At 39.3% G+C, this 25006-nt stretch overlaps 4 protein-coding genes across 4 annotated transcripts; 3 read left to right on the forward strand and 1 right to left on the reverse strand.

Annotated features, from left to right (window-relative positions):
• Positions 1-186: 186 nt before the first annotated feature.
• LOC117371914 (titin-like) lies at positions 187-9251 on the reverse strand. The gene is made up of 4 exons (XM_033967589.2): positions 9126-9251; positions 8790-8886; positions 529-6750; positions 187-422 (listed from the first exon to the last, which is right to left on the reverse strand). The coding sequence occupies exons 1-4, from the start codon at positions 9144-9146 to the stop codon at positions 388-390; spliced, it is 6375 nt and encodes a 2124-aa protein (XP_033823480.1). The 5' UTR covers positions 9147-9251; the 3' UTR covers positions 187-387.
• LOC117372017 (GDP-D-glucose phosphorylase 1-like) lies at positions 7514-8401 on the forward strand. Its single transcript, XM_033967728.1, has one exon. The coding sequence runs from the start codon at positions 7514-7516 to the stop codon at positions 8399-8401; it is 888 nt and encodes a 295-aa protein (XP_033823619.1).
• Positions 9252-9664: 413 nt separating the features above from the next.
• On the forward strand, positions 9665-12114 carry LOC117372368 (GDP-D-glucose phosphorylase 1-like). Its single transcript, XM_033968161.2, has 2 exons — positions 9665-9709; positions 10406-12114. Exon 2 carries the CDS (start codon positions 10417-10419, stop codon positions 11488-11490), a length of 1074 nt encoding a protein of 357 aa, XP_033824052.1. The 5' UTR covers positions 9665-9709; positions 10406-10416; the 3' UTR covers positions 11491-12114.
• Positions 12115-14457: 2343 nt separating this feature from the next.
• Positions 14458-21463, forward strand: rhcgb (Rh family, C glycoprotein b). The gene is made up of 11 exons (XM_033968454.2): positions 14458-14746; positions 16191-16383; positions 16776-16926; positions 18346-18493; positions 18564-18730; positions 18815-18952; positions 19041-19177; positions 19646-19770; positions 19880-19953; positions 20456-20523; positions 21306-21463. The coding sequence occupies exons 1-11, from the start codon at positions 14524-14526 to the stop codon at positions 21337-21339; spliced, it is 1458 nt and encodes a 485-aa protein (XP_033824345.1). The 5' UTR covers positions 14458-14523; the 3' UTR covers positions 21340-21463.
• Positions 21464-25006: the final 3543 nt, after the last annotated feature.

The following is a 25006-nucleotide window of genomic DNA, read 5'->3' on the forward strand; positions in this document are numbered from 1 at the left end:
CAATAGGATACACCTAATTCAAAATAAGGTTCATGTTGAAATGTAGAATAAAGGCTCACATTTTTGAGAAAATGCAGTGGTTAACAGCTGTTTACTTAATAATTTCATTTTAATAAAGATTACACTAGAAGTATTAATAAACTTATTGTGCTTTGTGTGGGTTATGTTGGTTGAGAAAAGAAAACACTGGAATTAAACCCAGTTTAATAAAGAAGCAAATCAAATTTGTTTACAAAATTACATTATTGGTGTTATTAATCCCATACTATATTATCACAATGCCTTATCATAATGATTATAAAACTTAGGAAATGTAACATAAGCTTATGCTTAAAAATTAAAGTCATTATTATCATCATCATTATCACACTGTTTCTTCTGAATGAGCTATGCTCCTGCATCTGTCTCCCAATCTGTAGGATCTGCAAAAGAGAAAAACAAAACATCAGCGTACATTTAAATGGAAGGTTGTTGTCAGGTAACAGTTATGAGGCTATGCATAATGCATTTCTACTAGAGCTTAGCTACCTGTTAATTTGACTCCTTCCTTGGTCTCCGCTGGTACTCCGATCCCATACTCGTTTTCTGCAGTGATTCTGAAGAAGTAGATTCCCCCCTCTTCCAGGTCTGACACTCGGTACGACAACCTGTGGCATTTGTCGGTGAGCCTGGTCCATCCCATTCTGCTGATGTCCCTTATGTCCACCAAATAATTCTTAACTGGTGCCCCTCCTTCATTCTCTGGTATGTCCCATGTGACAGTAGCAGAATTCTTGGTCACATCCTTCACTGTTATCCGAGTTGGCGGTCCGGGTGAATCCAAAACTCTGACACTCAAGGTCAATGAGGCGCTGCCAGCAAGATTTTGGAGTTTGACTATGTACTTGCCTGAATCATCTCGTGTGCTTCTGTCTACCGTTAACGAGGTAACTGTACTTGTGGTGTTAATCAATCCACGCACTCTTAGGTCCACATCTGCTTTTTCCCAAGTTACAGTGGGGGTAGGTTTTCCAGAATATGGCACAGTCAAAGTGAAGGATGCACCATCTTTAACCAGCAGAGTTTTGCGCATGTCAGGGCCTACATCAAACTTGGGTTCTTCCTCTCTATCCATTGCTACTTGAGGGTCTGATTCTTGGCTCGGCTCACTAACGCCAATCTTGTTTATGGACCTTACGACAAAAACATACTCTGCACCACTACTGAGTCCGGTTACAGTCAGTTGTGTTTTATCAGTGTTGTAAATTCCAGTGGACCATTCCTCTTCTGATGTTTTCCTGAATTCAACTCTATAGCCAGTGACTGCTGCACCACCGTCAAAGAGAGGTTTATTCCACGAGAGAGAAATACAGGACTTTGTGGAATCAACAATAATGGGCTTTGCAGGTGGGGAAGGTAGAAACATAGGGTCTTCCGCCATGGTTAAAGGACATGGGGCACTGGGTTCACTTAGCCCAGCTGCATTTTCTGCAAAAACTCTAAATTCATACTCACAGCCTTCATGTAGGCAAGTAGCTTTGACTCGAAGATCATAAACAGGTTTCTTATTCACACGCACCCATCGCACGCCTTGTTTCTCCCTCTTTTCAATGATATAACCGCTAATACGACTTCCGCCATCTGTCTCGGGTCTCTTCCAGCACACAGTCATAGAATCAGCATTTGCGCTTGTGACTTCGACATCAGTAGGAGCAGAGGGAACTGTGTAAGGATCGAGAGCTTTTACTGGGTCGCTCTCCAATGTCTCACCATCTCCGTATTTATTCACAGCTTTAACTCTAAACAAGTACTCGTTTCCTTTAACTAGCTTTGTTATTTTGCAGGTGGTCGCCATCATGTCATCGTAAACGAGGGTCCAAGATACGCGGCTAGTTTCGCACTTCTCGACGATGTAGTGCATTATTTCAGCTCCGCCGTCTTCCATAGGTGGTTCCCATGACAACGTGCATTTCTCGGCTGAAATACCAGAAATTTTCAAAGGTCCCGCTGGTGGGCCTGGTCGATCTAGAATTTTGCATGTGATTGTCCTTGATGTGGCACTACCGGCATTTTGTAAGGTAAGGGTATACTGTCCAGAGTCTTTCCGTACGCATTCTCTGATAACTAAAGATGTATGTGTTTTGGATATATGTATCTCAACTCTTCCTTTAGAGCCAATAATTCTGCCATTTTTTAACCAAGACACTGTGGGGTTGGGGCGACCAGAGACATCAGCGTCTATTTTTATGAGATCCCCGGATTTGACGACGAGCACCTGTCTAAATTTATCATCCATGACAATTTTAGGTGGCTCTAGGTCATGTTGTATGGTAATAGGTCCAGTGTTTTCAGAGGGAGCACTAAGGAGATCTGCAGCGTTTCTCGCAGTAACCCTAAAATCATATTGTTCTCCTTCTGTAAGTCCAGCAACATCCAGGAAAGTGTCCAGGAGGTTGGTAAAATTGCACTTCAGCCAGCAACCGTCAGGCAACTCTTTATGCTCTACGATGTATCCAGTAATTTTGGCTCCTCCGTCATACTCTGGTTTGTCCCAAGAGAGGGAGACTGAGTCATTAGTTATATTAGTGACAGTGAGGTTTTGTGGGGGTTCACATTGGTCTCGGGCTGCAACAGGATCAGATGGTTTGCTGCATGGGCCTATGCCAGCCATATTCTCAGCAGACACTCGGAACTCATAAACAAGGCCTTCTTCAACACTTGTCACTTTAAATTGGTTTTCATTTATAAGATTTCTGTTTAACTTTGTCCACAGAATGCTGCTTTGATCTTTGCATTCGATATGATAACCGATAATGGGATCTCCGCCGTCTGTTTCTGGCTTTCTCCATGCAATCAAAATGGCAGACTTTGAGGCGCTAACAACTTGAAGGTCAATTGGGGGACCAGGTGGATTGAACGGATACTGTGCAACTACCGAATCAGACTCCACATATGAACTTTTGCCGTAGCGATTCTCTGCTGCAACACGGAACTGATATTCTATACCTTGAGTAAGTCGAGAAATCTTGATAGACGTTCTTGCTACTGTGGCAGACACGCTTTGCCAAAAGGTGCTTCCAGTATCTCTTTTTTCAACAACATAATTGCTGATTTGGCATCCACCAGTGTAGGTTGGGGGCTGCCACGATAAAGTAGCAAAGTCAACACTCACTTCCTCTATCTTAACATCACATGGGGGTCCAGGTCTTTCAAAAACATTGACAAAAATTTCAGCAGATGTAGTGCCAACTGGATTGCTTACAAAAACTTCATAAGATCCAACATCTAGCTTTGTTGCGTCTTTGATAGTTATTTGAGAAGACCCATCAGTTGTCTGCACATTTACTCTGCTGGTCTCTTTCAACTCAACACCATCTTTTCTCCATTCGACTGTTGGTTGTGGAGTAGCCTTGAATGGTACGTCAATCTTTAAGTCATTCCCTGCTTTGACACTGTATGAGTTACACAGTAGGTTAATGACTGGCTTTGCGCTGTTGTCCTTTACAGTGACTGGAGCTGCCAATAACTTTGGTTCACTTCTTCCCTTCTCATTTACAGCACTCACTCTGAAATAATACTCCTTTCCTTTAATCAATCCCTCAACTGTTGTTTCAAGAGCCCTGCTTTCTGAGCATGTTGTCCACGAAGCGTCATCCTCTGTTTGCATTTCAACAATATAAGATAATATTTTGCTTCCTCCATCATGGTCAGGTTTATCCCAAGTTAATTTTGCACTAGTGGCAGTAACATCCACAAGACTGATTTTTCCAGGAGATGGTGGAACCTCGGCAACTTTGACTGGTTCAGTGGTTTCTACAGGTTGCCCAGTGCCAAACTCATTTACAGCCAGAACTCGAAAGTAATAGAAACATCCTTCATGGAGGTTTTCAATCTTGTAGGAGTTCCTTACACAGTCACTACATACGCTCGCAAAAGCCTTTCTAGCCTCCTCTCTCTTCTCCACTATGTAATGGGTAATTTTCGACCCACCATCAATAAGAGGTGGTTCCCAAGAGATAGACACAGAATCTCTCCTCACATCCTTCACTTGCAGTTGCGTCGGTGGACTGGGGGAGTCAAGTATTCTGACATTGATGAAAGCTGATTTGGATCCCGCACAGTTTTCAGCTAACAGCACGTACTTTCCAGTGTCGTTTCTGTTGACGTTCTCAATCATTAGCTCAGTGTAAGTAGGGGTTACCTCAATTTGGGCACGCTCACTGAGAGCACCACCTTCCTTGGACCACTTGACTTCAGGCTCTGGGTTTCCTCTGATGTTGACACAAAGGCGGAGAGTAGAGCAGGATCGTACGTTGACAATCTTTCTCAGAGCTGGGTCTAATTCAATTTCAGGTGGCTCAACTTTTTCAGTAGCCATGACTGATTGTTGGAGTTCTGCGAATTCCCCTGCACCAGCCGCATTAACAGCACACACTCTGAAATTGTACTCTCCATTCTCTCTCAGTCTCCTAACAGTGAAGTTTGTATCTTCAGTACCTGAGCCTGATGTGCATGTACTCCACTCCTCTTCTCCGGCTTCTTTCATTTCAACTGCAAAGCCAGTAATGGCTGATCCACCATCGTAAATAGGTTTTGACCAGGTTAGAGACACTGTGCTCTTCGAATGCCCAGGGCTTTTGACATTTGTTGGAGGTCCAGGAGGGTAGGTAGCATCACATACCTTGATATAGTCACTCGGCTCACTCGGAGTACCCACACCTGCAGCGTTCTCTGCACAAACTCTGAACTGGTAATGGTGTCCCTCTGTGAGTCCCGTGCATCGAAATCGCAAGTCATTAAGTCTTCTTTTGTTGCATTTTGTCCATCTGACGCCATCTTTGTCCCGTTTTTCAAGTATATACCCGTCAATTTCTGATCCTCCATCGCTCGCAGGTCTTTCCCAGGTTAGCACGACGGAGTCCCCAGTCACGGCACTGGCAGTAGGAGTAGAGGGAGCACTTGGTACAGTGTAAGGATTTTGTGCAATAAAAGGCTCTGTTTCAAGGAAGTCACCAACGCCATATTTATTCACGGCCGCAATTCTGAATATGTACTCTTTACCAGGAACCATCTTTGTCACTTTGTAAGTTACGCCTTCAACTTGAGAGTCGACTCCTGTCCACGTCACACGGCTCGTTTCTCTTTTCTCAATTACATAGTGCGTTACAGTGGCTCCTCCATCGTTTACTGGGGGATTCCAATGCAGATTGCACTTCTCTGCACTAACAACTTTGACCTTTATGGAGCCATCTGGAGGACCTGGTTTGTCCAGTACTTTCACATTGATATGAATGGATGTTGTACCTCCAATGTTACTGAGATTCAACAGAAAGTGCCCACCATCCGAGCGTATACAATCCCGAACTGTCAGACTTGTGTGCGTAAGCGTAGTTTTGACTTCCATTCTGGTTGTTCCCTTATCAATTTCCTTGCCTTCCTTCAGCCATGCAACTTCGGGTAGTGGTTTTCCGAAGTAATCAGCTTCAATAGTGAATGTCTCTCCTGAAGGGAAAATCGTGGTAGTTTTTAATTTAGGGTCTATGACAGCCGTGGGTGCCTCGATTACATCCTGAGCCATTATGGTGATGCTTTCAGACGGTGCGCTCCAAACACCAGCTGCATTTTTGGCAGTTACTCTGAACTCATAGCTCTGACCTCCTGTTAATTCTGTGATTGTAAATTCAGTTTCCATAACATTGGTAAAGTTTGCTTTCATCCATCTGCCATCAGGGAGCTCCTTCTTCTCAACAACATAGCCGGTAATCGTGCTACCGCCGTCATAATTAGGTTTTGCCCACTTCAGAGTAATATGCTCTCTAGTTACGACAACAGCTTCGGGTTTACCTGGAGGATCACATCTGTCTCTTGCAACAAAACTCTCAGATGTTTTGCTTGGTGGGCTAAGTCCGGCAACGTTCTCTGCGTACACCCTGAATTCATACTCAATGCCTTCCTCGAGTCCTGTAGTTTTGAAGCGGGTGTCAGTAAGGATAAGCTTATTAAGTTTAGTCCATAAAATACTGTTTTTTTCTTTGCGTTCGATGTGATAACCAGTGATCGGACTTCCTCCATCTTTAGTTGGTGGCTCCCATTCGACCACCATGTTGTATTTAGTGACAGTTGAGGCGTAAGGTGTCCCTGGGGCGGAGGGTACACTGAAAGGAAATTGTGCCAATACAATCGGAGATGTAATTGAAGTACTTTTTCCATATCTATTTTCGGCAAACACTCTGAATTGGTATTCGCTGCCCGTCTTCAGCTTTGTGGCTTTAATTGTGGTTCTAACTGTGGTTGCAGACACAGTTTGCCAATCCATACTCGTAGTTTCCCTTTTTTCCACAACGTAATTGTCAAGCTGGCATCCTCCCGTGTACTCAGGTGCCCCCCATGACATTACAACGTAGTCCGAGCTAACTTCATCAATCTTAACTGGTCCGATTGGAGGGTCAGGCTTTTCCAGGACTACTACACTGATTTCTCCAACCTGTTTCCCAGCGCTGTTACTGACTTCAATGGAATACTGTCCTGAGTGTTCTCTGGCAGCGTGTCGTATATGAAGAAGTGTCATTGTAGGTTTGTTTACGATCATAAGTCTGGATGTTTCTTTGACGGCCTGGTCGCCCTTTCTCCATTCAATCTTTGGTGCAGGTTGTCCCGCTACAGGGATCTCTATTTTAATGTCTTCTCCGTTCTTGACTGTAAATGTGTTGAATAAAATCTGGAGAGATGGTTTGGTGGCATTTTCTTGAGTTGTACTAGTGCCAGATTGACCTGGTAAAACATAGAAGATTTGAAGAAATGGCATTAGGCTATTAAAGAACATTAAGTTACTTATATAAGACAACTACTGAATTGTAATGAGGATTTTTTTTTTTTAAATATGATGTGTTTGTTTTAGCTACAATGGTCATGTGTGTCTGCTGACTTTGTTGACAGCTTTCATTGTCATATCCTGAAATAAATGATAGTTTCTGACCTTCACCGTAAGTTTTAATTTGATGAAGCTTTATCATCGTGACAACACCAAACAAGATCTTAGACAATGCAGATATTGACACAGCCATCTATAAAAGTTGAACACGCCAGCCCTGTTATTGTAATCTATTATAATAACTAATGATCACTGTCCAAATCAATTAATCTGGTGATTTTTATTTTATTTTATTTTAATCAAATGACTAACTGTGGCCATGATTTTACTAAATTATATTAAAGCTAATGTGATGTTGCACAAGGACATCTTCACAGTGTACACTTCAAAATCATATTTTTTCCTCAAAAACACTGAATTTACACATTGTCATTTTGGGCCAGTTAGGCCAACTGCTTTGTCTGAGACATAAAACCTCTCAGCATGGCATGTTTTGGAGACTCTGTCTACTTGTAAATTATCCCTAATTAGTTTTTCTCTTTGAATTATATTTAAAGATAGTCTTTGCCAGACACCTGTTTTATTTATGTCTCACACACAAAGTACAGGCAAAAGTATTAAGGATCCTGTGTCCTACTTTTGATTTTACAATTTTTGTTTTTCATGGACTATTGTGCTCAGCTCAATATACAGAGAGGCATAGAGCGACGTAAACCTCAAGAGATTCTCAGCATTCAACAAGAATTCAATGACAAGCAGTTTAACTTCAACAAAATCAATCCAGAGGAAATTATATGCGAGATGACAAAGTGTGTAAACTCAAGGGATGTTCTCAATGCTCCTACTAGCAAAATGACAGTGCTAGTTAATGTTAGCCCTCTAGAGTTTGGCCACTGTCTATTTGTTCCTGATCCATTACAATGCTATCCTCAAGTCCTCACAAAGTTTGCCATTGCAGTTGGTATAGAAAGTGTTTTCCTCAGTTCTGATCCAGGATTTCGAGTTGGTTTTAACAGTCTTGGAGCATTTGCTTCTGTCAACCACCTCCACCTGCACGGGTATTACCTTGACCACGAACTAGCCCTAGAATCCATTGCTGTAGAGCCGCTAGTCCCTGAAAAAGACTTCCATCGCCTTATTAACTACCATGTCGGTTTTGTCTTTTACACTGAAGCAAAGTCTGTAGACAAAGTGGCGGAAAACATATGCAGAGTAACAGACTTTCTTGTAAAGCAAAATATCGCCCATAATTTGTTTCTCAGTAGAGGATGTCCACCTCATGTCCACAAACCCAGGGAAATGGAAAACAGTTCGAGGAAAGGTGTTCGCATTTTTGTGTGGCCTAGAAAATTCTGCTTCGGTGCAAAGGAGGAGTCAGCGCTCAATGTTGCTCTGTGTGAACTGGCGGGACATTTGCCGTTCAAAAACAAGACGGACTTTGAGAAGGCAACAGAAGAAGGCGTTACAGAAATTATCAACAAATATCTTCTTCCTAAAGATGAGTTTTTCAATTTGGAGCGGCAGCTTATACAGCATTTGGGCAAGTCATAAAGTAATGTAGTACTGTACTGCAAAATTTACATTAATGGGTCTATGCTATAATGTGGGTTTTGGTTGACACAATATTTAGATGTCAGTATGTTATTTTATGTGTTTGGGGGTGAAATGTGTGGTGGATACCTATGTTGTATATGTTTCACACACAAAATGTATTTTATTGTGAAATGGATAGCGATTGTTACGTTATTAATTCTGCTTACTAAAACATTATTCAGTTAGAAGTTGTAATCAAAGAGAGATTTGAAAAGCTCCTCATCTCTTTTCTTGAACGTCTATAAGTCGGTATATATCTCATGTTTATTACAGAAATAATTACGACCCTATGAGTAGGCTATTTTCAGTAGGCCTAAATTAAAATAGAACAATGAGTGAGACATACCTTGGGCTGAGGATCTGGTGGGTGACTGTGAGTCCTTTGTATTGGGCTCTGGTGTCATGGTTTTATTTTGAGGGGCACCGGCAGCTCTCGCTCCTGCCTTTGAGAAAAATAGAAATCAAAAAATCAAAATGATGAAAAACTTATCCTTGTCCTATCATTGACCACTAACGCACTATTATGTGACACATTTATAAGAAATAAAGGTAAACCTGTGGTTGGCAATTCCAAACATTAAACGCAGCTGTGCTATTTCTAATCCTACAGGCATTCTCCTGACAAAACATAACTGTGAAAGCAATAGTTAAGTTAATACATTTAGGAGACAATTATTCTTACCTGGTCGTCTTTTGCTTCCATTATTACTCACTTTATGAACTTTTCTGGTGTGTAAAAGTAACTACGTAGGGTAGTTTATGTCTATCCCAAACTGTGTGGCACAGATTTGTGCCAATCTCCCCCCTGTTGTCCCACCAAAGGCAGCAGTGACAGAAATAACACTGACACCTGATTGGACAGCTCCAGATACCAGGACAGCTGCTTATGTGTAATATAGTACAGAGCTAGAGTGATTCAAACAGCAAAGATGTGTAAACAGTGGACAATAAGCCTCTAGTAGACAATATATACTATAATATATATATACCTGTTGAAGCAGGCTGTGGTAAAAAGGCCCTATGTGTTTTAATGCATAACTTTTGATTGCAATTAATTGCGAATTCATGTTTTTTTTTCGTCCTTTTAGTATGTAAAAATATTGTTGTGTTGTTGTTTTTTGTTTTTTTTTTAAACAAACTACAATTATTAACAAATGCTTTTACTGCGCGTCTGTTTTTTACTGCGCGTGAGTTTTATTGTGAAAAAACTCACCCGGAAACACAACAGTGACTGACCTGCGGCTGAAGGGAGCACGTGTGGACTCGGTATTTACCTTTAAAACACATTAGACCAACTGGTTTCTCTGTATTTCTATGAAATTTGATTTCTTTTCACTTTCTGTGTTGTTTATGGGCAAACGTTGAGTTCGTTAAAGGTGAGCGTGTTCGTGCTGAGTCACAAATCTAAATGTGACACAGAGACAGACATCTACAGTGGCACTGCTCAGTCACACATTTATAGATAGCACTTCTGATATGTATCCCATAAAATTCTTCTGCTCTTTTACTATTTTAATTCAGTTTACCCTTAATCAGCTCAGGAGGTGAGAGTGTTGGATTTATTTTAGTTTAAGATGCTATCGGTCTGGTGTTCTCAACTAGCTATAGCTGATCTTATTAGTGGCACAAAACAAATCCTCTGTAACTCCACTTAGAATAATATTGTTCTAGTTTCCATTTAGTTTGTCAGAAGTATCGAAATTAAGAAACTGATCAAGTCTAAAACTAGCATCACAACAAAATATACATTGGAGCAGCTCTTGATATTAAAAATGTCACATCAACAGGGCAGAAATGAACCTTTCCTGAATTCTGTCTACTTCTGGTATCACAATCTGTATCAAGTCTAGACAAGTCTATTCCTTAGAATTGAAATGGTAAACGTTAGTATTGTGACAACACATTTTATGCCTTGCAGTTTACGTTGTTGTCAAAATAAAACAAATTATCCTTGTTCACCAGCAGGTCGAGCCATGGCACTCCAGTTTATTTACAGTCATGATGATTTCCTCAGCCATGTGCAACGAAGCTGTGAGACAACCACAAAGACACCAGCACCGTTTGACACTGTTATTCAAAATGGATGGACAGAGAGAATGGAAAAAGGTCTGTTCCGCTATAAACTGAACGACCTGCAAACCTGTGTTCTGCCTGGCAACTATGGCTACGTGGCTCAGCTCAATATACAGAGAGGCATAGAGCGACGTAAACCTCAAGAGATTCTCAGCATTCAACAAGAATTCAATGACAAGCAGTTTAACTTCAACAAAATCAATCCAGAGGAAATTATATGCGAGATGACAAAGTGTGTAAACTCAAGGGATGTTCTCAATGCTCCTACTAGCAAAATGACAGTGCTAGTTAATGTTAGCCCTCTAGAGTTTGGCCACTGTCTATTTGTTCCTGATCCATTACAATGCTATCCTCAAGTCCTCACAAAGTTTGCCATTGCGGTTGGTATAGAAAGTGTTTTCCTCAGTTCTGATCCGGGATTTCGAGTTGGTTTTAACAGTCTTGGAGCATTTGCTTCTGTCAACCACCTCCACCTGCACGGGTATTACCTTGACCACGAACTAGCCCTAGAATCCATTGCTGTAGAGCCGCTAGTCCCTGAAAAAGACTTCCATCGCCTTATTAACTACCATGTCGGTTTTGTCTTTTACACTGAAGCAAAGTCTGTAGACAAAGTGGCAGAAAACATATGCAGAGTAACAGACTTTCTTGTAAAGCAAAATATCGCCCATAATTTGTTTCTCAGTAGAGGATGTCCACCTCATGTCCACAAACCCAGGGAAATGGAAAACAGTTCGAGGAAAGGTGTTCGCATTTTTGTGTGGCCTAGAAAATCCTGCTTCGGTGCAAAGCAGGAGTCAGCGCTCAATGTTGCTCTGTGTGAACTGGCGGGACATTTGCCGTTCAAAAACAAGACGGACTTTGAGAAGGCAACAGAAGAAGGCGTTACAGAAATTATCAACAAATATCTTCTTCCTAAAGATGAGTTTTTCAATTTGGAGCAGCAGCTTATACAGCATTTGGGCAAGTCATAAAGTAATGTAGTACTGTACTGCAAAATTTACATTAATGGGTCTATGCTATAATGTTTTTTCCTCATCAAAAACATACCCTGAGTTATGTTTTGTTTCATTCACAAATGCTTAACACATAATGCTGCATATTCAGGTTGTGTTCTTCTCTCAAACAGAAAACACTCTGTTCCACCTTGTAATGTCATGTGGTAATACAGGAAGTGCTCCACTGAATCATTTGGATCATTTCAGCTCTGGAACTGCCAATCTACTACTGAACTAAAGGTAAAAGGAGCTGTTAACTTGAAAACTGCCACTACATGACATCACAAGGTGGAAGAGAGCGTTTTGAGCTTTGGAGATGTAGACAGACTAATAATGCATGTGTGAATGAAACAAAACACAACTCAGGGTAGGTTTTTGAGAAGGTAACAGCATTATACAAAGAATTCACTTTACATAATATGGGAAAACTGTAATGTACATCAACATACTTGTAGAAGAGCCAATACAAGAAACAGCAAGTCAAATAAAAAAAAAAAAACTACAGAATGTTTACAACCCCAAGTGTTAATTTTTACAAGTGCCCTTCACATTTGAATGCATTTATTGCTCCTTAAAGTAAAAACATATTCATTAATTGATTAAGTCCCAAGTGTACTGTATATACTTATATCTCAAACAATTTTCTGGAGATTTCTCATGTTGTGGTAGTAAACAAAGTTGTAGTTAGTTAACAAAGAGTTGATGTGTGTAAACCTGGTAATTACTGTAAACAGTTCTTCACAAGCATCATTACGGTAATTTGAAAGGCATATGATTGAATACAGGAGCTTAAAATGATCTTGAAAACACACGTAAAAGTAAAATAATAGAAAAATGACTAATGGGTATCATAATACAAGATTTGTGTAGACAGACGCACATAAAAAGGAAGTGATTATAAAATACACAAATGGCAGGTGTAATACATATGTAAATGATCTAGAAATAAAGAGTCTACAAAATTGTTCAAAATATTAGTAAAGTTCTTCATCTTATACGACAGTAGCTCAGTTGGTTGTTGGTTTGTCGACTGATCTGAAGGTTGGCAGTTCAAATCCCGCTCTCAGCATAAACATTATTGGTTGAGCGGGCAGATCCACTGACCCACAGATGAATGCTGCCGTTGTGTCCTTAGGCAAGACACTTAACCCACCTTGTCCCCAGTGTCTGTGTACACTGGTGTGCGTCTGTGAGGGGTGAGCGATTCTTTAATGTAAATATAAATATGTGACCATTTACCATCTATACAAACCACATCAACATTGTAAACATTTGAACATGTTTAAACCTGGACTAAACCAAGACTATGACCAAGCCGAGTCTACATCAGAGCTAAACTGAGCTCAATCGGGACCAAACCAGGACAAGAGTGAGTGCACCCTCCGTCCAGAACAACACACAGCTGAACGGCACATTATCTGGTCAGCTGACATCACCAGGGCAGCAATAACCTGGGCAAGGCAGGTGAGTATCTGTCTTTTTAATGAGACTCTCCTTTGGGAGTCATTGTTCCAGTACAAAATGCTTTTATGTCCACCTGCTGCACTCACAAACAAACTGCTACGCTATTCACTTTACAAATCTTTGATGTAGCTCAGTAATACTATTTATAATTTTCTGAGAAGTTTGAACAATATGAAAAATAAAATATAATAACGACACTATTTGCTCCTACCTGGTTAGACTGGGTTTAGAGTTATAGTTATAGATCTTAATCGCATGCACTAAATTGGGACTGGATTAGAAGATGTGTATATGGAATGTGTGTTTGGTGTTCACTGTCCTGTAACGTTCCATATGAATGTTCCTATACTGTGGAATATTCCAGGTAAAGCAGTGACCAGCAGGTGGTTGCCCCTTCAGCAGAAAGGTTACATAGTGCATCTTTAACATGAGTTGGCTGTGAGGTTACTGACTTCAGGACACGCAGGAAGGTTAAATGTGAAGTGAAGAAAGTCACTTTACCTGTCCAATATTTACTGTTCACTGAATAGTTCACTTACATTTGTCTAGAACTCAAAATGTGAACTAAAAGTAGCCTATTTTTACACAAAATGATTATTTAAACAAAAGTGTTTTATCACAGTCATTTTTATTTATCTTATTTATTTGTTTGATTTGTGTGATTGCACTTTAGATACATTTTCATGGTTTAGTCAGACTTTTACTTACACCATTTGAGAAGTGCTCAGCCTGCATCTTTTAAAACACACAATTACTACTAATAATAAAATCCCCACATTAGGATTTACTTACTTCTGAAAAGTGTATATACAATGAATTTTAAAGAAGCCTACCCTCAGTTACAAATATTTTAAATGGTATAACGAGTCACTTTCCACTCTGGATTGTGGCTCATTCAGGATTTCTTATTCTCTGTTTGAAATGTCATTGTTTAGTTTGTGTTTTGTAGATATGAAGCCCCTCCCCCTCCCACCCCTCGTACAAACACATGTGAGAGTACATACAGGTAAAGACGACACACATCACCTGCATCGTCCTCCTTCAGGCACAACATGTGGAGCTCAGTGAATGACGTATAAAAAAAAATAGGATTCTCATTGTTCAGTGTCATGTGATACATTGTGCATTGTCTGTCAGTCAAACTAATCATAACTAGTGTCAAAGGATCTGCTCTTCTATTTACAATGGAATAGTAAGGATAATACTTTGATTGAGTTACGCAAGTTATGATTGAGTTACGTTTGTGTTTAGGGTGGCTGTAATTGTGTGGGTTTTTTAAAATATTTTTAATAATAGTATTGACAGAGAATTTAATACATATTTGTTTTAAATGATATTAGATTGCACAGTTCAGCAGTTATCCTTGGAGTCCTTGAGACACAGGGTATACATTGAGTCATTGTCTCTGGGGGTGTGTCTCTGGGAGGGTCATCAGCAGCTCTCCCTTTAAGATCATCCTCAAAGGTGAGCAGCATTAATGCAGCTGTTTAAGACTGCTAAAGTTGTTTCTTCCTATACTTTAGAAACTTTAAAACAATCTAAAAAATGGGTTCCGTTCAGAGTTTTAGGGAAATGTGTGACGGCCCCAAAAATACAAATGTGCGAATTAGTCTTCCAGCTATTTGCTTTGTTTGGCAAATAGCAATGATTATCCTTTTTGGTGTTTTTATCCGGTACGATGGGGAGTCGGACGCACACTGGGTAGAGCTCAGGAAACACGAGAATATTTCGAGTGACATAGAAAATGACTTCTACTTCCGATATCCAAGTAAGTCTGACCTTTTTTATACATTATGATGTAAAGGAGGAGGGAGAATTTATGTTTTGTTTTTTTTATTAATGGTATTTAATATTTCAGATGTTTAGTCCTGAAAGCATTTTTTTCTTCTTTTTTTCCAATTCTTATTTATTTTTATTTACTCCTACAGTACAGTTTTAAGGTTTGCATGCGGACACGTTTTGCATATGTATACAGATATATTGGACATGCATGCAAACAAATATAGTTATACAGTATACCTATTCATAAATTTCAGAGCAAACCAGCAATCCAAACAAAGTTATTTTATAAAAGCAACTGTTTAAATTGTATAAATGATTTTTTTTTTCATATAAGACGTAGGCGCAGATGCAGATATTGACGATGTGAGTGAATACATTTGTCCATAACGTTTCCTTTACGCTCACGCCTTTCATGTTATTACATTGTCATGACTCTGTATTTATAATGAACCAATTACAAAACAAGTTGTTCCAATTTGCTGACAAAGGTCTGAAGATGCAAGTGTTTTCCCTTGGGATACTTCAGGCATCATTTCCTCTCTATAACGCAACCAAAACAAATACTACTTTTAATTGCACATCTCTTCAATTCGGATTAAAAAAAACCTGTTAATTGTCCTTCAGTATGTGGCATGGGTGCGGTTACACTGTGTTGTACAGCAGAAGTACATCTTGTGGTGTCAATGACCATATTATCAAGACGCCATCTCTGTTATGGTGTTGGATGTCCAGTGATAAATGTTATTCCTGACATGGTTTGTTGTCTGCAGAGCTGTGTGTATGCGCTCGTGCTTAAGTTACGAGGTCTTTTATCCTCTCAGGACAATAGGTGCAAACATTCCTATCCATTGTACTGACATTTGGTGGGACAAGCCAAGAGTTACTGTGCAATGTGTTACATAACTACAAGAGGAGTCAAAGAGCACCAAATTTTAAACTTTTTATTGTTGTTTTTAATTTTGCCAATCTACAGGTTTATAAAAGTTGAAAAGTTTAGATTGTTGGCATAGCAATGAACAATTTACAACAAAATATTCTACGTTTTGAATGATAACAGCCTATGTCCTCTAAAAAAAAAAAGCTATTTACTTATTCTTTTAACAATAAAACAAAAAAAGTGAACATATAAATTAAATACAAATTGAAAAAAAAAAAAAAAATTTCAAAATAATCACGTTTTTTGTTGAAAATCCCATGTCCATAAAGTGTCTCTCTACATTTTAAATTTGATATCAGTTTGTGTCATCTAAACCTATCAATGACACCGGGCAGTAAGCAAATACATGAGGGTAGCAAAAAGTACAGACCTTGAGATCCGTCTGCCCTCATTCTCCTCCCACTTTTGGCAAATCGCCTGAAAAAATGACATGTAAAGTTTCCTCATTGTAGCGCTTTACTAATCTAACGCATTTCCATATTTGTTCCTCCAGGTTTCCAGGATGTGCACGTGATGATCTTCGTTGGATTTGGTTTCTTGATGACATTCTTAAAGCGCTACAGTTTTGGCGCCGTGGGGTTTAACTTCCTAATCGCGGCGTTCGGACTCCAGTGGGCGCTTCTGATGCAGGGCTGGTTCCACTCTTTGGACTACACAGATGGAAAGATCAAAATTGGAGTGGAAAAGTGGGTGTTTCGCTTTCTTTTGTGTGTAAATCTGAATAGCAGTGGTATTCTTTACAATAATAAGTCACTTTTCATTCATGTCCTACCAAGACTCAAGAAGTTGACTGCAGGCTGCTGTTGTTTAGGTACATGGGGAAAAAGGACATGAGAAATTGTTTCCACCTGCATATTTTCAGAGTAAAAAATAAACGGAGGTAGAGAAACCAGTCTGACGTCTACAGTTTTGTTATTGAGTGTAACAAATGTCTGGAGACAGTTTGTAGATTAAACAGAAAGTCAAATCTTCATGAAATGTAACTATTGAGCCCTGCTGAGTCATTTGTTTAATAGGTAAATTAGACATGGATACTAGATGTTTGTATGTTTTAACTCCGACGTGTCTCTCTCTGCAGTTTGATCAACGCAGACTTTTGTGTGGCCGGGTGTTTGATCGCCTACGGAGCGGTGCTGGGTAAAGTCAGTCCTGTCCAGCTCATGGTGCTCACTCTGTTTGGAATCACTCTTTTTGCTGTTGAAGAGTTCATCATCCTCAGTCTTATTCATGTAAGTCCCTCTGAAACTGTAGCTCTGCCATAGATTGTGTATATAAGTGGACATAGCTAACCTGCTAGCCGCCACGTGCCGAATAGAAAGTGAGCATGGGCGCGGTTTCGGCTCTATCGACTCACTCCGGTTCACTTTCCATTGAAAAACTCACTTCTCTTTTCATAATTACTGCTGTCAAGCCTGTCATTTTGGGCTTAAAATTTTCATATTGTCCCACTCTACACGATTCTGATGTTTTTATTTTGCTATTTTGTTCATAAAACAAGATATGAACTTTAAAAACAGACAAATCAAGCACCTTCTTTTCCCAAAGGTCACCCCCGCTAGCGTTAGCAACAGGTTTGATTGACAGCGTTACCTTCAACAGCCTCGCTCTGGATTGGCTCTTTGGTTGCTATGATACTCGGAGAACTTAGTCCACTTCTTTATACAGTCAATGCACATTTCTCTGCACATTTGTTCCTTTACAATGTTTCTAAAAGATCAAAGAGAAAAAAAGTGGTCTATTTTTCTGTACAGCGTTGACATTCAAGTAGGACAGCGCAATACTGCAATACAAACTGAAAAGTGATCTGATTCCTATGACGATACAGTGGTTCCTCACAGGGGTTATGTTCTAAAAATAACCCGCAATAAGTGAAATCCGCGAAGTATCAGCTTTATTTTTTACAATTATTCTATATGTTTTTTGCTGTAAAACCCCTCACCACACACTTTATACACTTTTCTCACACAGGCGTTAACATTTTCTCACATTTCTCTCTCGTTTAAACTCTCTCAAAGTTCAAACCTTCGTAGGCGTCTTTGTCGGTGCAGAACGTTTCATCGACATTGTGGGTTTTGTCGGGGAGAAAACAAATTGCAAACGTACAGCACTTCAGAGTCACACTGCGATCCAACGTTTATGTAAATTTGTCTGAACACATTCTGTACTGTACAGGAGACACGGAGGAGACTGATGGACAATGGTCTACAGTCCAACAGCCAATCAGGACGCACAACACAATGCACGTTCAGATGATGTAAAAAAACATGAAAAACTACACCAAAAAAAATCAGTAAAACAGCGAGACCGTGAAAGGTGAACTGCGATATAGTGAGGGACAACTGTATTCTATTTTCATGACTTGATATTTCTCAGTTTAAAGCAGCTCTGTGCTCAAATGCAAACCTTTTTTCAAGCATTCCTATTGGTCCGCCTCTATCATTCTGAGTGACAAGTGGATTTAACCAATCACAGTGAAGCATAAGCCCCATGAAGCACATTTAAATCATCATAAAATTGTGATCTACACTTTAAATTATGCTATATGAACTTTTCGGCAAGTCACCCACTCATATATTCAACAACAATTTAATCATTTATCTGGAAATTACAGCAAACAACAAAAACTACAGTGCTGTTCCTTCATTTAGGCCAGAGATGCTGGAGGCTCCATGGTCATCCACTGTTTTGGAGGTTATTATGGACTCACCATCTCGTGGATGCTCTACCGACCAAACCTGGACCAGAGCGATCGTCTGCATGGCTCCGTCTACCACTCTGATATGTTTGCCATGATTGGTATGTTTTATCCACACACATAATTGATAGTTTAATGAAATAATTAATTGTTTTTTAAAAATTCTTTCAGGTACACTTTTCCTGTGGATGTTCTGGCCTAGCTTCAACTCCGCCATCACTGACCACGGAGACGGCCAACACCGAGCAGCTATTAACACGTATTTAGCATTAGCCTCTTGTGTACTCACAACTGTGGCGATCTCCAGTCTCACGCAAAAACACGGCAAATTAGACATGGTAATAATAAAGAAACTAAACCAAACAAAAAAAAAAAAACACATATTTGTTCTCCCAGGTTAAGTGCAATTTCATGTTTTTCAGGTGCACATCCAGAACTCTACTCTAGCTGGAGGCGTGGCTGTGGGAACGGCTGCCGAGTTCATGCTGATGCCCTATGGCTCCCTGATCGTCGGATTCCTCCTTGGGATCATCTCTACACTGGGTTTCGTCTACATCACTGTACGCCGTCTGCATGTCTCTCTTTTCTTTTACACTCGTTTCTCTTCCTAGCATCATTTGTAACTCCTATATATGTTTGTTTATTTAGCCTTTGATGGAGAGACATCTTAAAATCCAAGACACGTGTGGAATCCATAACCTCCATGCGGTGCCTGGGCTCATCGGGGGAATCGTGGGAGCCATCACAGCTGCGGCGGCGTCCGAGAGCGTCTACGGTCATGAAGGGTGAGAGGGATCTTAAAGACGCACTATGTAACTTTTCTCGTGGAGTGCTGGCCAACCGCTCGTCTCTGTGGAGATGTGATTGCTTGAATTTTGCGTGTGTTCAATTACAGCGGTTTTGTTGCTTTGAAAAATATTTATTCGTACTCAAAGGGGGGTCGAATCTTCACAGATCTGACTTATAACTTGGACTGGTGGTGTTGCCTGCTTGTCTCCATGGCGATAGATAGGTTCAATGACATACTATAGATCATTCCTGACAAAGTAATAACATCTTCTTGGAGAAAAGCCGCTGGTTTACGCTCCACCTGAAAAAAAAAACATATCTGCAAAGTGAATTTAAGTATTTAAGTCGTAGTAGTTTTACAGATTAAAACCAGAAAATGATCTTAGTTTTAATCCAAAGATATAAACAATAGAAAAGAGATATGTTGTTTTTTTTTCTAAAGTAGCTTCTCTTATTTCTCACAGACTCATTAACACCTTTGACTTTGAGGGTAAGTTCAAAGACATGGTGCCCACCCAACAGGGAGGACATCAGGCTGCGGGCATCTGTGTAGCTCTGTGCTTTGGCATCGGAGGAGGACTCATCGTTGGTGAGCAGAATTTGCCATTACTTACCTAAAACGTAGAAAGCAAAGTGAAAAATGAGAGACTAACTGGTTTACTGCTTCGTGTTCAGTAATGATATTGGTCTATTTTCAGGGTTTATCTTACGTTTACCCATCTGGGGGGATCCCGCTGATGACAACTGCTTTGACGACGAGCCGTACTGGGAGGTAGGAGGCGTCTGTGCAGATATATTTACTCCAGTCTGTTTTAAAGGTCCTATATTACGCAAAATGAACTCCTGTGAGCTTTTAGCCGCGTTATAATGTTCTTACCTCGTCAAAAACTAACCTGGAGTTGTGTTTGAGTATATTTAGTCTGTACATCTCAAGTTAACAGCTACATTTTACCTTTTGTTCAGTAGATATCAGCAATTCCAGGGCTGAGATTATCCAAATTAGTGAAGATGTGTGGACACAGTGGAGCACTTCCTCTATTACCATATGACATCACAAGGTGGAACAGACTGTTTGTGCAGAGTTTGTGTGTTAAACATGTGCGATTGAAACAAAACACAGCTCCAGGTCTGTGTGTGATGAGGAAACAACATTAAAACATAGTGTAATACGGGCCCTTTAAATAAACATCAAGCTTATCATATTCCGCAATAACATCTTTATTTCTGATCAGATTTTTTATTTTATTTTTTTGCTTTGATTTTTGTGTCTAAAGGTACCAGACGATGAAGAAAGCATTCCCCCAATTTTGCAGTACAACAACCACATGAGGAACAAGGATGTGTAAGTATCGTTTTTGACAATAAGGGGTAAAATTTCAAGACTAAACCACTAAACCAGTCTTTCTTTTGTATAAGTTATGTCTTATCGGTAAAGGACATAGCGTTATATTAAAGTGAAAGCGTTGAGCCGGTTTGGGATAGTACCTGGAATTGTGTTTTCCATAACATCTCCTCATGGTGGCAGCAGATCCTAACGCGTTCATTCTGTTCTGTTATTTATTGTTCCGTGAGCTCATTGAACGGGGAACACAGTGTAGTCACTTGTCCCAGCGTCTGTTAAGGCACATCCTGTTTGTTTATAGGTGTTTTGGTTAAACACCTATAAACTCTGAGTGTGATGTTGGGTGTTTATCTGCGTGTATGTCAGACGCGCTCTGTGTATGTGGAAAGGAATCTCCCCCCGGGGACAATAAAGTCAAGTCAAGTCAACACTGACCTTGTGCGTGCGTTGAACGTTTATTGAACTAAAACCAAGTCAAAGACGACGTTATTGATGTGGAAAATGTAAACTGGACCACAGCGTTGTACATAAAGGCATAGATACAGGTCATAATACATCAGTGCAAGTCAGAATCAGAATCAGAATCATTTTATTGCCATCGTTTGTGAACACAATACACAAACTAGGAACTTATTTTGGTGATAAAGTGCAACATAAAACCTAAAACACATTGAATAAATACAAATACTGTAAGTCTGTAATAATTAATATGCATTTGTTTTACACTGTCCCTTTTCTTCTTTTGGTCGTTATTTTGATTCTTTTATTATTTGCATTTACAGAGTGGAGTCAAATTTTAGCATGGAGCAGAACTGACACAATCCCTGCCTAAATGTTGAAGAAGTGAATTTCAGTATTTCCATAAAATTCTAGATCCTTTTTGATTGAAAAAATATGTTTTATGAAGCTGTGTTTTAATGTTAAGATTTCAGCTCAGACTGTTAAAAGAAATTTTGCCTCTCCAAATTTTTCAGCTGGGTTGGGTAGCACTTTATTAATTATTATTATTATTATTATTATTATTATTATTATTATTATTATTATTATTATTATTATTATTATTAATTTAATAAGACCCTATATTTCCTTTTTTTAATGAAATGCTAGAATAATTTAATGAAGCGCTTATTATAATGTGAAAAAAATCTTTGTTTTTTAACTTTGTGATCAAATAGTGTATGTACATAGGGGAGATGCAAGGCTTACGCTAATAATTTCCTGTTGTTGTCAAAGTTTTTTATTATTATTTTTCATTCTGTTAAGGAATTTGTAGTGGTGAGCTGAATGTGCAAATGTATTTATGAATATTAATTGTTGCATACGAATAAAACCAAAATAAAAATGTAAAAAATATAAGATAGATAGCGTAACTGTGTGTTTATGTACCAGGATGTATATTTCTGTCTTAGTGCGGGTGTTGCGTTCCGGGATGAGGTCAGGTCAGGGGTAAAAGTCAGACCCCTATTTCTCCCATAACACCATGTGGTCAGTGTCAACAAACGAGTCGCCAGCCCACGCTAAAACTGCAAGATCACTGTTGAGTAATAGCGGTGGAGTCATGTATCTGAAAGTTTACATCTGTGTAGGAATGTGATTAGATTTGAACTCATGAGGGCATCACATTTGGCCAGATTACTATAACTTTTACTAAGCTTTTGTCAAAATATGATGATATATAATGACAGGATTATCAAAGTACCATATTTTGCTGACAATAAATTGCACTTTTTCATAGTTTCAGGGGTTCGACTTATACTCAGATGCGATTTATATGTGAAATACAGTGGTCCCTCGTTTATTGCGGGGGTTTTGGTCTAAAAATAACCCGAAATAGGTGAAATCTGTGAAGTATCAGCTTTATTTTTTACAATATTTCTATATGTTTTTTGCTGTAAAATCCCTCACCACACACTTTATACACTTTTCTCACACAGGCGTTAACATTTTCTCACATTTCTCTCTCGTTTAAACTCTCTCAAAGTTCAAACCTTCGTAGGCGTCTTTGTCGGTGCAGAACGTTTCATCGACATTGTGGGTTTTGTCGGGGAGAAAACAAATTGCAAATGTACAGCACTTCAGAGTCACACTGCGATCCAACGTTTATGTAAATTTGTCTGAACACATTCTGTACTGGACAGGAGACACGGCACGGAGGAGACTGATGGACAATGGTCTACAGTCCAACAGCCAATCAGGAAGCAGAACACAATGCACGTTCATACACTGTGAAAAAACATATACAATTGTACTAAAATAATCCACGAAACAGCGAGACCGCCAAAGGTGAACAGCGATACAGCGAGGGACAACTTTTTTTCTTCATTATTATGCATTTTTTGGCTGGTGCGACTTCTACTCCGAAAAATACAGTAAGTGTTTGGTCAACTTGTTTACAATAAAAATACAGTATGTGCATTTTAGTTGATAATTTTATTTAAGCTTGCATTATATATTGTTTAAAAAATGTGATCGTAGCAATGATTTTTAGATAATTATTTTCAGCTAGTTGTTTTTTTTATGGTTTATCTAATCATATTCAATTTATGCTTTATATTTTTTGTGTAAGTTTCAACCTCCTAGGACCTGGTGTCTACATATGTGGACAACACATTTTAGGTTGTCAAGGCAATAATATAATTTTTTTTTTTCTCTACAAGGTCCTGGCGTCACATATGAGGTCATTAAACTGTCACTTAAAGATGACAGAAGAGTTTAACACAGTTTAGATCAGGGGTGGGCAAAGTTTTTGAGACACAAAACCATAATGGGTTCTAAAATTTGACAGAGGGGCCAGGCCAGGATATATATATGTATATATGTATATATATATGTATATGTATATATCAGATTAGAGACTTGGCCTGTAGCATGTAGCAAAGTGAATATGCAAGGCTCAGTACAAATTGTTTTCCAAATGCATTCTTTTAAAAACTCGCCTTCAGAGAAAGGCTTGCTAACTTTTGCTCATTTGAATTCCAGCAAAAAACTTACTTTGGTACTTTGATCGGACTTAGGTGAAAAAATATTTTGTTGTGCACTCCATAACACTCAGTGCTCACTATCCACTTTTCTTTTCTTTGATAAGCTCATTTTTGCAGAAGGGCTGATAAGAGAATAAGAGAGTAATACGAGGTAGATGTAGCTGAAGTGCGCCATAATTTGGTCACGTTTGGCGGGCTGGATTAATAAGCCCAGCGGGCCGTATGTGGCCCCCGGACCGTAGTTTGCCCACCCCTGGTTTAGATTCAAGATGGACTTTGTTAAAGGCTCATGTCTGCTCCTGTCAGCAGCTCTTTAAATGAGAGACACTAGGCACAACTGTTGTTTCTCATTTTGTTTTTATTCAGGAAAAATGTTGCTGTTTTCAGGGTTTTAATAAATAGTTTTTGCAAATCATTATTCAAACGTGATTTTTTTTTTTTTTTTTTTTTTTTTCATCCAAATCATTAAAAAGTAGAACAAATGCCCTCACAATTTAAAAAGATAATGCTTTGTTTTTACACTCATCAGGTCCAATCAGCCCAAATAACAAAGAGTAAAAATGAATAAATCCTGACATGCAACAGCTCAGGTCTCAGGAGGTTAAAACGTTTCTCCTTACAGTTATCAATCCTTCTAAATTTGAAAGTACTTTAAAGGCGGAGTCTGCTTGCTTCCCACACGTTGGTTTCTTGGAGGAACGCCGCTCCTCTCTGCTCCTTCTCCTGCTCTGGAACAAAAGCTGGCTTAGCGCTGTTTTCTTTTGTCATCAGTAACGTGTTTGAGTAAAGGAGGTAATGGTGCCACAAGTGCTCCAATTAAAGGAGACGTTGCCCTGCTGGGAGGGGAGCCAGCCCATAGGCCCCCCGGAGCCCCCCCGGAACCCCCCAAAAAACCCCCCAAATCCCCCAAACCCCCTTCCCATGGGCCTTCCCGCTCTCCACTTTACTCATGTTTATGCATCAGACACTTCAAGAGCAAACGCTTGGCCCTTTTAAACCAAATCAAACACATTTTAAACTGTTCCTCACAAAATATGTACCGTCTGTGTATGTCTCAGAGGTGGAGTGTGTTACCTTCAGTTTTCAGTTTGAAATTTAAAAACCAAAAAAAGAAAAAATATTCACAGAGGATTTTACACACTTGTTTTAATGGAGGAATGTGCGTAGGTTTATTGTAATGTTAAATGTTCTATTAGCAGGTATTAGATTCTCTTTGTGTTTTATTTCAAAGCTTTATCTTCTGAAAATGTGATAGAAAAGTTCCACATTTATATTTTATTTAGTTTTTAGTCATTTCCTATTTCATTTGGTATTGATGTTTTTACAAATACATATTTTTAAGACTTTTTTCACATGACATGACAAGACATAAGATATTTTAATTTGTTTATAAATAAATTATTTGTAACAGCATTTAGCTTTATGTTCTATTATTGTGTGTATAGTGAGTGTGTTGTGTGTGTATAGTGAGTGTGTTGTGTGTGTATAGTGAGTGTGTTGTG

The sequence above is a fragment of the Periophthalmus magnuspinnatus genome, chromosome 6 (genome assembly GCF_009829125.3).
Source record: "Periophthalmus magnuspinnatus isolate fPerMag1 chromosome 6, fPerMag1.2.pri, whole genome shotgun sequence".
Lineage (NCBI taxonomy): Eukaryota > Metazoa > Chordata > Actinopteri > Gobiiformes > Gobiidae > Periophthalmus > Periophthalmus magnuspinnatus.